This window comes from Calidris pugnax, unplaced genomic scaffold (genome assembly GCF_001431845.1).
Source record: "Calidris pugnax isolate Ruff unplaced genomic scaffold, ASM143184v1 scaffold128, whole genome shotgun sequence".
Classification (NCBI taxonomy): Eukaryota; Metazoa; Chordata; class Aves; order Charadriiformes; family Scolopacidae; genus Calidris; species Calidris pugnax.
Window position 1 is genome coordinate 2,517,927 of NW_015090851.1, and position 16,898 is coordinate 2,534,824.

At 53.9% G+C, this 16,898-nt stretch overlaps 2 protein-coding genes across 2 annotated transcripts; both read left to right on the forward strand.

The window, feature by feature from the left end:
• Nucleotides 1–169: 169 nt before the first annotated feature.
• Nucleotides 170–5,829, forward strand: SLC26A6 (solute carrier family 26 (anion exchanger), member 6). Its single transcript, XM_014943178.1, has 20 exons — nt 170–187; nt 558–715; nt 1,026–1,165; nt 1,264–1,374; nt 1,475–1,647; nt 1,735–1,899; nt 2,026–2,178; nt 2,361–2,443; nt 2,539–2,686; nt 2,794–2,907; nt 3,014–3,091; nt 3,214–3,309; nt 3,431–3,537; nt 3,626–3,695; nt 3,863–3,955; nt 4,073–4,180; nt 4,734–4,919; nt 5,037–5,091; nt 5,402–5,523; nt 5,617–5,829. Exons 2-20 carry the CDS (start codon nt 588–590, stop codon nt 5,638–5,640), a joined length of 2,154 nt encoding a protein of 717 aa, XP_014798664.1. The 5' UTR covers nt 170–187; nt 558–587; the 3' UTR covers nt 5,641–5,829.
• Nucleotides 5,830–6,208: 379 nt separating this feature from the next.
• Nucleotides 6,209–15,508, forward strand: LOC106888755 (cytochrome b-c1 complex subunit 1, mitochondrial). Its single transcript, XM_014943180.1, has 13 exons — nt 6,209–6,357; nt 6,845–6,985; nt 7,460–7,546; nt 8,529–8,658; nt 9,467–9,665; nt 10,280–10,359; nt 10,503–10,618; nt 11,096–11,239; nt 11,974–12,134; nt 13,126–13,211; nt 13,689–13,777; nt 14,339–14,414; nt 15,275–15,508. Exons 1-13 carry the CDS (start codon nt 6,286–6,288, stop codon nt 15,337–15,339), a joined length of 1,446 nt encoding a protein of 481 aa, XP_014798666.1. The 5' UTR covers nt 6,209–6,285; the 3' UTR covers nt 15,340–15,508.
• Nucleotides 15,509–16,898: the final 1,390 nt, after the last annotated feature.

Below are 16,898 nucleotides of genomic sequence, written 5' to 3' on the forward strand. Positions count from 1 at the left end.
AGCCGGCTCGGCAGCGTGGGGGGTTGGGGAGGGGGGGGGGGGGCACTGGTGGAGAGATGGTGAGCCTGTGACGCTTGCCGGGGATTGACATTCCTGCTCCCCTCATGTGTAAAGGGACAAAGTCTGCCGACGGGGCTGTAGGGTGGCTGGGGCTTTGCTCGGTGGCTGTGGTAGCTGCTGCGCTGTGGTACGTGGAGGAGAAGGGTGGTTGGCAACGAGGGGGGGGTTCTGCCTGGGGTGCCCCCCACCCATGCACCCTGTCGGGGCAGATGGGGCTGGCGTGGGGGCAGGAGCAGGCAGGGCTGGTTGCTGAGGCCTCGGCTCCCCCCCTGCCCCCCATGCCGGCTCCTGCCACTCTTTGGTGAGAGCTGCTGCTGCTGCTTCAGGACTCTCAAAACTCAGCTCACCCCTGGCCTCGGGGCTGATCCTGCACACCTGGCCGGGATGGGATGGCTCTGTGAGGAGAGCGGGGCTGCAGGAGGGTCTGCATGGTGGGCATGCTGCTGGGTGTCCCCAGCCGTAGGGACACGGCTGAGCAATCTCTCATCTCCCCACAGCAGGCTGGCACTGAGGAGGGCTGGGTGGCCATGGCAGCAGAGATGGCGCTGAACCACCGGGTGCCCCACAAGGTGCTGAGCGAGGCTGAACTGGAGGAGGTGGCGCAGCGGAAACCTCCCACCAAGCCCTCGCTGCGTGGCTGTCTCCACAAGACCAGGTAGGACTGTGCTGGCCAGAGAGATGTGTCCAGACCCCACCAGGCACTGTGCGCCCCAGCCCTGCTGCCACAGGGACCCCGGCTCTGGCTGTCTCGGTCTCTGTGGCAGAAACAGCGCAGATCCGGGGGTTGGTTCCCTCAAGCTCAAACACTCTTGTCCCTACAGTGTCCTCCTGCCTGGAGGGACGCTTGGCTCCAGCAGCTGGAGCTGGGGGTCTGATGAGACCCGTTGCTTCCCCATCCACCCCCGCTGATGTCCCCAAGCCCTCATGCTTCTGCTCATCCCTGTCTCCCGCTCCTTCCCTGCCAGATGCTCGGCCTCCACCGCCAAGTCCCTGCTCTTCCGGTTCCTGCCCTTCCTGACCTGGCTGCCCCGCTACCCCATCAAGGACTGGCTCCCAGGGGACATCGCCTCGGGCTTCAGCGTGGGCATCATGCACCTGCCTCAGGGTAAGCGATGCCATGCCCAGGCTGCCGGGGGCTCCTCACAGGTGGGGGGCCAAGGGCTTGGCCATCCATGACGTGTCTCTCTGCTCTACCATATCCAGGGCTTGCCTACGCGCTGCTGGCCGGGCTGCCTCCCGTCACTGGTCTCTATTCCTCCTTTTACCCTGTCTTCCTCTACTTCTTCTTTGGAACATCCAGGCACAACTCCGTAGGTGAGCTGAGGGACCACGTGCTCCCATGGGGATGGTGGGGACTTCAGAGAGATCCTGGTGCTGACCTTGGGCTCCCTGCCCACACCCTGCTTGTCCCCAGGCCCCTTTGCTGTTATCTCTGTCATGATTGGGAGCTTGACGGAGACCTTGGTGCCCAGTGAGAACTTCCTGGAGTCTGTCAATGGCAGCAACATGACAGTCAATGAGGAAAAGAGGGACGCTGCCAGGGTGGAGCTGGTGGCCACCATAACTATCCTGACAGGCATCTTCCAGGTAAAGGGCGTAGTCTGGCAGGGAACAGGGAGCCGTGGTACCCCAGGGCCGCAAGCTGTGTGTCACTTCTGCCACCTCTCTTTCCAGGTGGCCCTTGGTCTCCTGCAGTTTGGCTTTGTGGTTACCTACCTCTCAGAACCACTGGTGCGTGGCTACACCACCGCTGCCTCCGTGCATGTCCTCATCTCCCAGCTCAAGAATGTCTTTGGCATCACCCTGGGAGAGCACTCGGGGCCACTCTCCCTGTTTATAGTGAGTGGGGGCTTGCTGCTGCCCAGATGCCTGGGTGCTCACTTGTGGGGCACATAGAGGCCCCCAAACACTTGCCAGGGAGGCATCTGCTTGCCTGAGCCTGTTTCCTCCTCCTGTGTCCTCTAGACCTTCATCGAGATTTGCAAGAAGCTGCCAGACACAAACGTGGGCACCCTGGTGACAGCCATCATTGCCATGGTGGTCATCTTCATTGTGAAAGAGCTCAACCACAAGTTTGCCGCCAAGCTGCCCATGCCCATCCCCATCGAGCTTATCACGGTACCCAGAGCTGCCCCAGCTCCCTGTGGGGATGCAGCCATGGGTGGCCCCTTCCCCTCCAGGGTGGGGAGGGGTGGGATGGGGTGCCTTGGCAAGGGCTGCTCCAAGGCATGCGTCCCCTCCTCCTCCACCACGGTCCCTGCACAGGAAGACCCTGCCTCACTCCAGCTATCCTCCCCCAGATCATCGTCTCCACTGGCATCTCCTATGGCGTCAACCTGCACGCCAAGTTTGGTGTCTCTGTGGTGGGCAACATCCCCAGCGGGTGAGCAGTGCCAGGCCATGAGGGTGGCTGAGCTGGGGCACCGCACTGCCCATGGGACCCCCCTTTTGAGTGCTGTCTCCCTGTCTTGGCTGTAGGTTGAAGCCACCCGTGGTCCCTAACTTCAGCTACTTTGGGCAGGTGGCAGGCAATGCCTTTGCCATTGCCGTGGTGGGCTACGCCATCTGCATCTCCCTGGGCAAGATCTTTGCCCTGAAGCACGGCTACAAAGTGGACAGCAACCAGGTGATGCTCCTGTGTGCAGGGTCCCTTCCCCAGGGGAAAACCAAACGTTTTCTTCTTGCATCCAGGGGAAGGCATGGTGCTCCCTCACCACTGCTCTGTCCCTGCAGGAGCTGATCGCGCTGGGCTTCTGCAACTTCCTGGGTGGCTTCTTCCAATGTTTCGCCATCAGCTGTTCCATGTCACGGAGCCTGGTACAGGAGAGCACAGGGGGCAACAGCCAGGTGGGTCTGGGCAGTGCTGCCTCCCTCGGTGGGGCTGGACGGGGGGCAAGGAGCACAGTTAGTAGTGGGGGACTCACCCCTCACCTCCCACTCTCCTTCCCCTCAGGTAGCTGGTGTCATCGCATCCCTAGTCATCCTGGTGACCATCCTGAAGATCGGAGAGCTCTTCCGGGACCTGCCCAAGGTATATGAGGTCCCACAGCCTCTGTGCTGTGTCTCACCCCCATGTCTCTCCCACGACAAGGTGGTGTGGCAGGGGAACAGCCATCAGACCTGCCTTCATAGCTGCAGGGACTTCTCTCCTAGGCCATCTTGTCTGCCATCATCATCATCAACCTCCATGGCATGTTCAAGCAGTTCAAAGACATCCGCACGCTCTGGAAGTCCAACCGGGTGGACCTGGTAAGGTGCTGATGAGCCTGGGGGCTTTGCTCTGCCCCTGGAGAGCATTTCTCTACCCTCCCTGAGGCTTGCAGGTGCTGGTGAGCAGGCTGAGCTGCAGCTGAGGGTGTTCCCCCTCCAGATTGTCTGGGTTGTGACATTCCTGGCCACCCTCATGCTGAACTTGGACCTCGGCCTGGCGGCCTCAGTGGCGTTTGGGCTGCTCACTGTCATCTTCCGCACCCAGCTGTGAGTAAAGCAGGGCTGGGGCCGGTGCTGTGTCCTGAGGGCAGGGGAAGCCCATGGTGACCTCAGCCCCTTGTTCTGCTCCCCACAGCCCCCACTACTCCATCATGGGACGCATCTCTGACACTGAAGTCTACAGGGACGTGTCTGACTACCAGATGGTAACACCACCAGGGGCTGGGAGAAGAGCTGCCTGCAACCAGGGGTGGTTCAAAAGCACCCCCAGGGGCTGTTTGCTGGGGAAAGGAACAGGGGGCACTTTGGGGGAGGGAGGGAAGGGGAACAGGGGGTTCAAACCAGGAGTAGCACCCTCCTCGTCTGCCCCCAGGCACAGGAGATCCCTGGGGTGAAGATCTTCCGCTCCTCCTCCACCCTCTATTTTGCCAATGTGGAGCTGTATGCTGAGGCTCTGAAGAAGAAGGTAGGAGAGCCACCAGACCCTCTGGTACTCCAGGGGGACATGGGGGATGTCCCCCTCCCTGCCAGCACCATGGTGGTGGGGGGGCACTTGGGGACACAGCGCTGCATCGTTTCATAGAGCGGCATCGATGTGGACCGCCTGATCAAGAAGAAGAAGGGGGCCCTCAAGAAGCTGAAGAAACAGCAGAAGAAAGCAGAGAAGGAGAAGGCAAAGAGGAAAAAGAAGGTACTTCCCCGCTGCAGGGCACCCTGCTGGTGCCACACTGCACCATCTCCCTGCCTGGCCCTGGCCCTCCCACCCGTGCATTCGCTGGGCTCGGTGGCCCGTGGGGTTCACAGTTCAATCTGAGGCCACTGGGTTAGAAGAAGCACTGGGGCAAAACTAGGCCATGGCGTCACACCCAAGGTCGGTGGGGAAAGCCGGGCAGTTAATGATTAGGTGGTGGAGCCAGTGAGTGATTAGCCATTTGGTGAGTTAATCAGAATTAAGAGCGGGAGCAAAGGCTGACCTGGCGCCAGCTAATAAGCCTGCCTCCGGAGAGGATCACTGGGGAGAGGGGTAGATCTTGAGGAATCCGGGAAGAACCCAAAAGGAGGTGAAGGTGCAAGGGAGGCACCCAGTCCCACGGCTATCCACTGCCCCTGCCCTGGCCCAGCCAAAGAGCCTTGCCTGGCCCCACTGTGCTATAGGGCAGGGCGAGCCCAGGGGGAAACACTGCCCAGCCAGGGGTGTTGCCAGCCCCCCGTACAGTGAGGCCGGGTCTCCTCCCCTCTCCCAGGGCATAGAGGATGGGCTTAATGGTCCCGGAGTGTCGGTGATCGAGCTGAGCGGGGCGGAGGGCAGTGCACCCCCCGAGCCCACCCTGCGCTCCCTGGGGCTGCCCCAGCCCGACTTCCACGCTGTCATCTTGGACTTCAGCCCTGTCAGCTTCGTGGACACTGTCTCCATCAAGATCCTGAAGAACGTAAGGGACCAGGGGAGCAGAGAGGCCAGCAGCCTCACTGGGGGTGTCCCAGGGGGTGGCCTGGTGGCTGCTGCCTGTCCTTCTCCCTGGGTGAAACGTGTTTTCTGCTTTTTGCAGATCTTCAGGGATTTCCGTGAGATAGAAGTAGACGTGTTCATTGCCTGCTGCTCGGGTGAGGTGGCCCTGCAGAACCATCAGCCCCTGCCGGGCATGCCCACCCCTTCGGGATGCAGCCACTGGCCTGGGGCTCTGCTGCTCTCTGCGGTGTCCCCATCGCCCGGGTCTCCCCAGAGGGACAGGTCACGCAGGTTGTCCCAGGGATCCTGTCTGAGCCCCGCAGCCCATTGCGAGAGAGCTGGATCCCTGGGGAAGGCCTCGGTGCCACCACAGACCAGGGAGAGGGAGGTTGTTCTTGGTTGGGGGGGTGGTGGTTGTGGGTTCAGTCGGGTGCCATAGCTTTGGACGTTTCTCCCTCCACACAGTGCCCGTCCTCGCCCAGCTGGAGCGGGGGAACTTCTTCAGCTCGACCATCACCAAGCACTGCTTCTTCCCCTCGGTGCACGACACCGTGCTCCACGTCACCGGGGAGCAGCGCCAGGCCTCGGTGAGCACCCGGCCTCACCCTCCCCATCACTGCCACGCAGGATGAGGGGGGCACAGCCAAGCCGACCCCCCCCTCCCTCTCTGTCCCCCTCAGGAGGAGCGCAGCACCAGAATGTAGCCCGGCGAGAGGAGGACGTCTCCCCACGGAGCTGGGGGGATGAAGGGGGCTTGGCTGCCCCCCTGCAATCGACTCACCCACCCCGGGGCCTGGAGGCCTCCTGCCTCCACTGGCCCCCTCCGGACTATTGAGGGCTGGGGCCCTGCCCCGGCCGTGACCCCCCGGTGTGACCGAGCTGCCGCAGGCCATCACGCCCACCGGGAAGCCCCCGCTGCACCCTGCCATGGGCCCGTCCCGCCTTTGTCGGGGTGGGCAGCGGAGGGACGCCCAGACCCGGCCAGCGCGGTCGTTGTCGCAGATAAAACCCTGTAGCGTTTCTCGGGCTTCGATTTAACACGCTTTTTTCAATAAAGGTGACCTCACGCCCATTTCTGCCCTCTGACCCGCTCCGCCCAGGGACCGGGACGGGCGGGGACCCCTCTCCGGTCCCTCACCCGCCGCCGCGCCCTCCCGCCACCAGGGGGCACCGCCGCACGGCCCGTTCCCCACGTTTGCGCGTGCGCCCCCTCTGCCTGCGCCCCCTGCGCATGCGCATCGCTGGCTGCCGCCCGGCCTCGTGCGCATGCGCCGCCGCCCCCCCCGCACGCCCCCTGTGTGCTGCGCAGGCGTGGTGCGGCCCGGGCGGTCGGCGGCGGCAGGGACAAGATGGCGGCTTCCTCTGTTTGCCGGGCGGGGTGTGCGGCCGGACGGGCCCTGCTGCGGGGCCCTCGCCCCTCCGTGAGTTACCGCGGCGGGGGAAGCGGCGAGGCGAGGCGGGTCGGGGGGGGGAGGCCGGCGAGAGGAGCGGGAGGCCTTGCCCTGCGTTGAGGCTGCTGGGCCCGGCCTCCCGGGAAGGTCACGGGGACGCGGCGGCCGGTGCGGGGCGGGCAGCGGTCGCTATGAAAGCCCCGTGCCTCTGGAGTGGGGCCCGGCCGGGCGGGGGGCAGCGGTGGCCTTCACCCTTTGCTGGGCTTGCCGGCGGCCTGCTGTCCTCCACCTCCTTCGCCCCGGTACTGGGAGTTAACTGGTTCATGGAGCTCCTCGCTGGGTTTTTCGACCTTCTTGAAACCTCTGGCGCCGCAGAGGGTTTCCAGCCCTCGGGTTAACGAGCGGTGTGCGGTAGGAACGGGAAAAGCAGAGATATAAACGTGAAAGGGCTTGTCTGGCCTAGCTTCGGTCAGCTGTATGCCCAGCAGTCTGTGGGGTGGTTGTTTTTTTTTTTCAGGCAGCTTTATTGACTTTGACAAGGAACCGGGGTGCTGCCACCTATGCCCAGACACTCCAAAATATCCCTGAGACCCAGGTGACCACTCTGGACAATGGTCTCCGTGTAGCTTCAGAGGAGTCCAATCAGCCAACGTGCACGGTAAGTTTTAGATAGGTTAAGGGCTTACCTTAGAACAGTCAACCTTGCCTAGACTGTAGCTCATTCTCCAAAAGTAGCAAACCCCTGTTTGAACTGAAGCTTTTGACAGAGACCCTGCCCCTTCGTTTTGTTAACTGGTGGGATTATTGTGGTAGTAGAAGGCCCAGTCTGGCTTAGTGTAAGTGTGTAGTCAAGCTTTCATACCCTACAAGTTTTCTTAGCCTTACGCTGTTTGTGTGAGCAGTGAGTGACCAGTAGTAATCATATCTCTGGCAAAACTAGGCTTTTGCAAAGCTGCTAGGTAAAAAGCCAAAATGTGTTTGTGAAACAGTGTATGGTGCTTGTTCTTATTTTGGTGCTACTGGTGCTTTGTCTGCGGTGGACACTTCTTGTCCCTGCTGTTGTATTTGTGGTATGAGGCTTGGGCAAGCTGTTTTATTTTCTAATATGTGTAGTTGATGGTTTTGCCGTTAGGTGGGCGTGTGGATCGGGGTGGGGAGCCGCCATGAAAATGAGAAGAACAACGGAGCGGGATACTTCCTGGAACACCTGGCCTTTAAGGTGAGGAGGTATGCTGGGCCTCCACAGCGTGGAGAGCTGTTCTAAATATTCACTTGTATATTGTGCTCTTGCTCCTGTAGCTGTTAAGAGAGTGTAAATCAGGTCATCCGAGTCCCAGATATTTCGCACGTAGTACAGAAATGAACTTCAAAAAGGCATCTAGCCTCTGTGGTGCTCTTTGCATATGCAGAACTTGCAAGCATGTGTGAATTAAGGCAACTCTTATTTAATAGTTGGTATTTCCCCTCTTAAAGGGAAAAATATTTTAAGAAACAAGAGAGACTGAGTCTTTGACACTGCGGTTCCAATCCCTGACTATACCAGCTGCTGTGTAGTGCACATACAGGACTATGTTATGAAGCATGTTTCTTCCAGTTAGCAGGTGGAGCTCAAAGCATCATTTCCTGTAGCCATTTATTTTTCTTTGTTTTTCTCAGTGGGTCAGCAAAGCTTAGTGGCTACAGCTCTTACTTTTCTAATAACGTGTCTGCTGAACAATCCTAGGGCAGAAGGCATCTAAACCTGGGACTTGCTATCTCGACTCCAGCCTGTGCCATCATAAGCAACTGCAGCATCTGGCTTGCTCCTTAAGAGATGAGCTGTGTATTAAAGTAGTTTTCTGCTCCTATTCTGGCTTCTGAATATTGCTACATGAGTAGCTAGAAACCTGCTTATTTTTGGTTTAGGCTTGTTCTTGGTTTACTTACATTGCTGTCTCTTCAGCCACTCTTGTCTCTTAGCATAGATCTTTTCTTTCCCTGCTGGGTTATTGTTGGTCTTTCGAAATACACTTCAGCCATCCTTTAGTTAAAGTAAATAAGCTATGTTTTAAATCTCTTGCTTTCTGCACTTGGTCTTGGCTTTCATGAATCATGTGACAGGTTTTATTGTTTTAGGTCTTTATTGTTCTTTTCCTTGCTTTAGTTCTACCTGAGGGGGGAATCTGTTCATTTCATAATTGTGTTGATCTGTTTTCTTTTAGGGCACAAAGAAGCGTCCTTGCGCTGCCTTTGAGAAGGAGGTGGAGAGTATGGGCGCTCACCTGAACGGGTACACCTCCCGTGAGCAGACTGCCTATTACATAAAAGCCTTGGCCAAGGACATGCCCAAAGGTAGGGCAGCCAGTGGGCAAAGTCTCATTTGCAGATTAAGGATGAAGCAAGCATGTGTGCTTGTGTTTCTCTCCTACCAACATCCTTTCTAACTACAGAACAAGGGGTGAACTTGCAGCTGAGCACAAAATTGGAGGTTCTAGTTGGTAGTTGAAGAGAGCACTGCCACGATGGGTGCTTCAAAGCTCCGAGTTCATGTGTTCCTAAAACCAGTTTTGCAAAGCTCTTGTTGTGTCAGGCTGCACTATATTGCCAGGAGAAAGAGGGGGGCGATTCAGTAGCCTGTGGCTGTGTTATGGAGCTGAGAAACTGAGGTCAGCAACAGCTACTGTGCCAGGAGTGCTTGGTGCAGCTCTTGCGGGTGTTGCTTGTGCTCTGTACTACCATGGGCAGGCTCCTCTTTGGGTGGGTTTTGTCCAGAGACACTGATTACAGTCAGAGCTGTGGGCCTTACTGTGGACGTGAGCTACGCTGTAGATGTCACAAGCTGTGACATTCAGCCTGTATCTGCAACAATACCCTGCTACTGACATGCTTCACTTTCTGCAGTTGTTGCCTTTTCCACTGGCAGTGATGAGCTGGTAGTGATACTTGGCAAGCTGACTTGGAGGCTTCATGCTTAAACAGTGTTGTTTGTCTCTCTGCTGTGGGAATGGGTAGCACTCATCTCTGTTACCTGACATCCACTCCCCAGTGTGATTTGTTGCTCAGTCCTATGCGGTCCCCCTGCTGCCTGTGTGTCTTTTCTGTCAGCAGCACTGGGTAATGATCAAGCAGTGGGATTGCTAACGTAGGAAATATGTTTTAGTTGTAGAGCTTCTGGCTGACATCGTGCAGAACTGTGCGCTGGAGGAGTCTCAGATCGAGAAGGAGCGTGGTGTCATCCTTCAGGAGATGAAAGAAATTGACAGCAACTTGACGGATGTTACCTTTGATTACCTTCATGCCACTGCTTTCCAGGGAACTCCACTGGCTCACACTGTCGAGGGGACCACAGAGAACATCAAGTGAGCAACAGTCTGGATGCAGTACACAGCCCGTGGGTTCAGTCCTTGGGGTGCACAGCTGCTGCTTCTCAGCAGTGGTGACTGCACGAGGAAACCAGTCTGCACAGGGGTGTTCTGTGCCGTGGGGTTCTTGTTGTGTCTTGACTCTTTTCTCATTTAGTGCTGGTGAAAGCATAATGGTGCATGCATTCTTCTCTAGGGTCCTCCTCATCTAAGATGTGAGGTTGGTCGGGCAAGGTTGAACCTTCTCCCATACCTGTCAGTTCAACACCATTAGAGAAATTAAGAGCCAGTAGTGCTCATTAAAGCAGTGGCCTTGAGCGTACACATTGTTAGGATACTGGTAGCTCAGTGACCAGAGTCAGTGCTCTATTCTGCATTGGAATTTGTCCTTAACTCTCTGTCTTGGCCACCAGTTTCTGTTCTATGTGTTTAGGAATCAGAGGACAGGGAAAGCAGGGACAGTATAGTCTCCCTTCTAAAAAGCATTGTTACCCCACAACTAAGAGAATCAACATCACTGCTGTCTCTGCACTGTGAACTTGCTTCTCTTAAAGCCTCTTGTCCCTCCATCTCCAAAATGCTGATACACGAGATCTCTCTGTTCTTTCTAGGCATCTGACTCGGGCAGATCTAGCTTCATATGTTGATACTCACTTCAAGGCACCTCGTATGGTCCTGGCAGCTGCTGGAGGTAAGTTCTAGATCCTTGTGGTTCTGGGAAGCCTGGGTATTTCAAGCTGGTGATTGGACCTGTGTAATGCATCTCTGATGTAAAATCAGATGATTTTGTTAAAGCTGTCTACGACTGCAAATCTGTCTCTTTCCCATTGCCAGGTATTTCCCACAAAGAGCTGGTAGATGCAGCGAGGCAGCACTTCAGTGGGGTGCCTTTTACTTACAAAGAGGATGCTGTGCCTGCCCTCCCGCGCTGCCGCTTCACTGGGAGTGAGGTAAAGTTGTTTTGATCCCGAACAAAACAAGCAGCTGTTGCCAAACTGTTGAATGAACGTGAAACCAGTTATAGCGGTTTCTGATAGGAAAAAACTGTTTGTGTATCTCAGAGAAGCTGATGAGACAGCATCTTGGTAGTGCCTCCATGCTCTGTTCTTGGGGCTTATTGCCCCAATGTGTTGCCTTTTAGAACTCAAATCAGTTAGGAAATATGAGGCTGTTGCTCTCACCTTAGTGCTTAGTGACATGGTTTAGTGATATTTTTTTCATCAGAGTTAGGTTAATGGTTGGACTAAATGATTCTATTATCATCTGCTAGAAAACTCTTATCAGAGCAGGTGGTTTGTGCTCAGTAGTGCTTGAGACTATGTCATTTCACTGGGATGTTATCCAGTTTGTCAGCCTGGTGTTGCAGCAGGCTGCAGACAAAGCCACAGTGCTCATGCAGTTCTCCCCTGTTCTTGATGACTTTGTAGATCCGTGCCAGAGATGATGCTCTGCCCGTTGCCCATGTTGCTCTTGCCGTGGAGGGGCCAGGATGGGCTGATCCAGACAACATTGTCCTCAACGTGGCTAATGCTATCATTGGACGCTATGACCGCACGTTTGGAGGTGGAAAGGTAAGAGGCTTATGACTGTGATAGGGAGCACCTGGAGCCTTTAAATATGAACTGTTAAATATTAGGGAGACCCTGGGTGAGGGAGCTTTATGGGAGGCTGTTGTGGTTGGTTTCCAGCTGTGAAGTGGGTAGGACTCTGGAAAGTAAGATAGAAGTGCAATGAAGGCTAATCAAGGTGATGCTGGGAGATGAACTGAGCCTTCTCTGCTAAGTTTGGAAGAGGTTTAGCCGATGAATTCTCAGCGGCTTATTCTTGTCCTCACAAACTAACCACTCAGTGGGGGCGGTGATGGAAGCAGGACAGAGTCTACAGTCTTATGCTGCAAGCTTGCCTTACCACTTCAAAGCAGGTGGAACTTGTAAAAAACCTCAACGTTACATCCATTCTTGTCTGAAATCTGTCTGGTCTGCATAACTGTGCTCAGTCCTGCTACTGGGAGACCTTGCATTTCCCATTTTCTCCCACTCCTACGGTGGTATGCATACCAGCTCCTCATCTGCGGCTGGGAAAGGAAATGCTTTTGCTGGATGGGCTCTTAGGCTATTGTCTGTGGCTTTTCCACCAGCAAATCTCATCTGTTGACCACATGAAGGTCCTAAATTAAGCTCTCCTTCAGCAAACTGTTCCGTTCTGTCTTGTCTGTGGTCTTTCTGAAGACAGCTCAGCTGGAAAGAATTTGAGCTGTGAGGAAGCTGTAAGACTAAAATGGCTGGTGGTATCTCCTTATTTACAGAATCAGTCCAGCAGGCTGGCTACGCTTGCTGTGGAGCATAATCTATGCCACAGTTTCCAGACTTTCAACACCTCTTACTCCGATACTGGTCTCTTCGGTTTCCATTTTGTTTCTGATCCTCTGTCCGTAGATGATATGATGTTTTGTGCTCAAGGCGAGTGGTAAGTACAACTTTGGCAAAAGTTCCTGTTTGAAATCCTCTTGTGGGATATTGAGCTCATGGGGAGCATAATAGCTCTTCAGAGAGCTGTGTTTCTTTATGAACTTCTTGGTAGCTCGCATACTGGTTAAGTGATCCTGTAAGTGGTTTCTGTAAATGTTTTGAGGAACTATTTTAAACCCTTAGGGCTTTTCACGTCTTTCATTCATGCTTCCAAGTATCAGCACTGAGGCTTTGGGGTTTGGTTTTTTTTTTATATACAAGTGAGATTGTTCCTTAGAGACAAGGCTTTACCAGGTGCCCAAGAGGCGTCTCTCCATTGTCTTGTTAAGCCTGAGCAAAGCCAGCAGAGTTCCTGCCTCTCAGACCGTTGTGGCTGATAAATGCCCTGTTGCTGGAGTCATGCCAGCGTTTGGGGGCCTTCTGTTTATACGTCTTACTGTATATATGTATATCCCACTAATAGTTTGAGGATACATCTGAGATCTGGAGCTGTGCTTTGTATGGAGCAGATGGAGTTAGCCCTTGCCCCAGAGATGTTGCAGTTGGCAGGGGGGGAAGGGATTTAGCAGCTGGAGTCCAAACAGGCTCAGTGGAAATGCCTTGTTCTTTCAGCATCAGTTTCCATAGCAGCTTGCCATGCGTGGGAATAGCTCACACGCCTTCCTTCTCATGTACAGTGAGCTGCAGAGTGCTTGCCACTCTGCCTGATGGGCTGGCTAGAGCCAGCACCGGGGCTGCTTAGGCCTTTGCAAGTGTGACCTGCTGGCTGATATCCCCTGCCTGTAAGCTTGAGCTCTTCCTGCTGCTGTTCAGTGCTCCCCAGTTCTTAGCTGCTCTGCAGTGATAAAGAATGAATCTCGAGCCTGCAAGACAAGCGGTGGTGGTGATAACTCATTTCTGCAGAGGCTTGGGAAAGGGAGGAGCTCACTTTGTGTCTGAGCAGACAAACGCCTTTAAGAGCTTTAGTGGTCTTTCCGTCTCCTCTCCAGGATGCGTCTGTGCACTAGTACCACAGAGTCAGAGGTGAAGAGAGCCAAGAACTATCTCCGAAATGCCATGGTGGCTCAACTGGATGGTATGTTCTGGTTTATGGATTGACCACTGTGCAGCTTTCAGAGGGTTACCTCTTATGTATCTCCTGGGGAGCAGGAGCTCTGCTAGACATAGCAGTACTGCTGGCAGGCTCTGGGCAAAACTTCCTTTCCCCTGCTCTGCATCCCTCCTGCTATGTCGAAGCAGCTGATCCCAGCCTGCCGTGCTCCAGGCTGGCTCTAACTCTGTAAACTTCTAGTCATTATGTTGTTAGAGTGAAGTTAGAATTGAGACCCTCAAACAGGTCTGCCTTGGCTGTAACGCTTTGGGAGGCTGGTGAAGCGGTCTTTGTATTGCTGGACCCTGCCAGAGCTGCTCAGAGTGGTAACTGTGACCGGTACTTCATTAGAAACCAGTTTAACGGCTAGAGTTTCTTCTGTCTGCTTTGACTGATGATCAGGCTGTGCAGTTCTGGAAGGCTTTCTGCTGTGCTAACCATGTCGTTATCTTCAACACCTAGGTACTACCCCAGTGTGTGAGAATATTGGAAGCCATCTCTTAAACTATGGCCGCCGTATCCCTCTGGAGGAATGGGATGCCAGGATTGCTGTAGGTATCCTTTTCTTTTGGTTGGGGTTCCTGAGTGTGGGTGATGTCAGCACTTTCTGGGCTTAGTTTGCTGCAGTGACATGACCCACACTTACCTCTTAGTCAAGCTGCCTGCAGTCCAGGCAGTCAGCTCACTGACCCCGATACAAATGTGTCAGAATCTCTGGCATAGACTCAATGGATCTTGTGTCCCTGTGGCTGGGTTTAGTCCATCCCGGGAAGAGGGCACATGCCTGTGTTAGGCAGCACAACTTGAAAGTCCCGTAACAGTTTCCCTAGAGGTGACCAGCATCTAGTTTGTGTAATTCTGCAGCCACTGTATCCCTTGGAAGGGTTCAGGTTTTGGACTGCCATATCCTCTGTACCCTTAGAAGAGCGTGCTGTGTAGAACATCGACCATCCTTGCAGATGAGAGCTGCACAGTTGGTGCAGATGGCCCTTGAGGATCTGACAGTATCTGTGTAATGATGTTGATATCTAAAGGCAACAGTAACTTCCAACTCTGAATTCAGACAGAGGTCTGTTAGAAGGGTCATTAATTCCTTGTTTGATATTTACCAGGCTGTTGATGCAAGAATGGTGAGAGAAGTCTGCAGTAAATACATTTATGACAAATGCCCAGCAATTGCAGCAGTTGGTAAGTAGTGCATGGCAATTAGTACACTGTAGCTCAAAAACCAGGTAGGGGTCAAGAGCTGCGTGGAGGTGAGCTGCAGGCACTTCTCGTGTGTGTCTGTTCCGGCCTCCAAACCACTCTGGTTCTTTGCTGGTATTCTCCTACCTCTGCACGTTAGATGTGCCAAGGCATGTTTGCCAGGAGATGGAACCTGCAGGTGATGGAGATGCAGAGGCAGCAAGCTGCTGGCTGTCCTCCCACCTCTCTACTTGCCATGGAGCTGTGACTAAGACTGGGAGTCCCCTAGCTGGGTGCGGGCCCAGCAGCCTCTGCCAGGTGTCCTTACCCCGGGGTCATGGTGGTTTACATAAGGGAAGTGAAGGGACCTGATTCTCTTGTGCTGCTCTGGCATGTCTGTCTGGCCAAGGACAAATTCCTCTCAGAAAACCTGCCTGAGCAGCTCAGCTCCGCTCTGCTGCCTCCTCCTCCTTGTGTGTTGTGGATTCCCCTCCTCCATGCAGCTGTTTCCTCTGGCCTCCAAAGTGGAGCAGCTTGGAAAAAGGAAGGGGGGTTTTAAGCAGGAAGTTGGAAAGAACTAGTTGAAATCTCAGTGGCTTGGTGGCTCCCTGTATTTCATACCTGTATGTGAAGCTCTACTGAGCATTGTGGAGCAGCATGAGAAAATAACTTATTCTGAGGAAACAAGTAATGCTTTCTCTGTCAGATGATGGTATCTGCTGATTTTCCTGTACAGGTTTGAGTTGCAGTTGCCTGGTTTTGTGCTCTGGATAGTGAGCACAGCCTGCTCTGCCACCGTCTGCTTTAAGACCATAGGAATCTGCACAGGGATTTTAACTACATCTCTTGTTCTGTTCACCCAGGTCCCATTGAACAGCTCTTGGATTACAACCGTCTCCGCAGTGGCATGTTCTGGATCCGTTTCTAGGAAGTGTCCCTGCAAGTTGGAAATAATGAAGCTGTGGACTGTAACAGGTTCCCTCTGGCTCTGAATGTCTTGTGCACCAGGGGCAAGATGAGTCCCATCAAAACGGCTGTCTTCTCGGTGTTAAATGTATAAAAATAAAAATAAATGTATCCTGTATGGAGCTGGTTCTGCTGGGAGTGAAACGTGTCTTGCTGGGTCGTGTGTACAGACATTGTTAATCTTGCCAAATTGGTGAGGTATTGATCAATCAATCTTGATTTGGCAGGGCTTATGCTAGAAGCTTGTCTGTGTGTCTTGTCTGCAGCCCCACCTCCTCTGTCCTGAGCTGGCAGTGTCTGCAGAGCCCTGTCTTTAGGCTGGTTGAAGGAAGTCGTATGAGGCTGCCAGTGTAGCTCTGGCTGTTTCCACTGTGCCCTTCTGTGCACGCAGCAGCATGGTCAAACTTGGGCTGTAGCATTGCTGTTTGTAGAGACCTAAGAACAAAGGGCCCTCAGCTGAGGGAGACCTCTGTGCTTTCCTGTTTGTCGAGGAGATCAAAATGTATCTGTGGAAAAGCGATCTGTTTCCTGTCCTGGGATGTGGTGTTAGTGTTTCTGGCCTGGCTGTTTGTGACACCCTTGTTGGAGTGACGGTCTCTGTGGAGGGGCAGTTTGTGCAACCTGTCTCTCCCTAACCAGTTATAGATGAGACTGGTCAGCTGAGTTCCCACCACCTATCAAAGCTGGTGAAGGTCAGCCTGACCTTGCCTGCTGATGTCTCGGTACAATTGTGGTGGTTGTCTCTAGCAGAGTCAGGATGGTGTGAGGAGCTGGAGCTGTTGCTAGACAAACATCTTTCCAGAGCCTGGATGGGGATATGTTACCCCTCATCTTAAGCTTCCTTGTTACCTGCAAACCAGCTCGATAACGAGCAGAGATTGCTATGGAGTATGTTGGGTTTTCTCTACATGTTCTTGCAGATGATCCAGTCCATCTCAGCTATGCAATAGCTGAGAAGCTGCTGCCTGAAGTATAGGGTGATGTGGCCTGCAGCTGGAAGGTAATATCTACGTCTGAGTAGTTGAAAGAGCTACCCGGCCCTTCGTGCTTTTTCTGGTGTTAATCTGGTTGTTGCTCCTTTGTCTTGCTTCTGGGAAGCTGGAACATGGGACAGAAAGGATGAAACTGAGCGAGGGGGATGGAGAAAAGCTTCCCACCAGGTGGCACTAGCCTGTTGGAGCTACCTTTGGAAGCTGCGAGGTACTCCTCTTTAATTTTTGTCTTTGGGATAAATCTCCCTGGGATTCTCGTTTAATTTCCAGGTGCTGCCCTGGCAAGTGGGATTTAAAAATAGTGTAAAAGTTTCTAGGAGTTAGTCATTACACTTGAGACTAATCCAGTGTACTAAATCATTTGTGCTGAATCTGGATTCTTGATGAGAGAGTCAGTGTGTCTGAACTCATTGCTTATACTAGGCAAGTTTGAAACTGTTAAATGTTCTTGATGCAATTTGGGTTTAACTATCGTCGCAAGCTCTGGCTCGTTACAAGTGCACCGAGGGCTGAAAAACTAAACAATCTC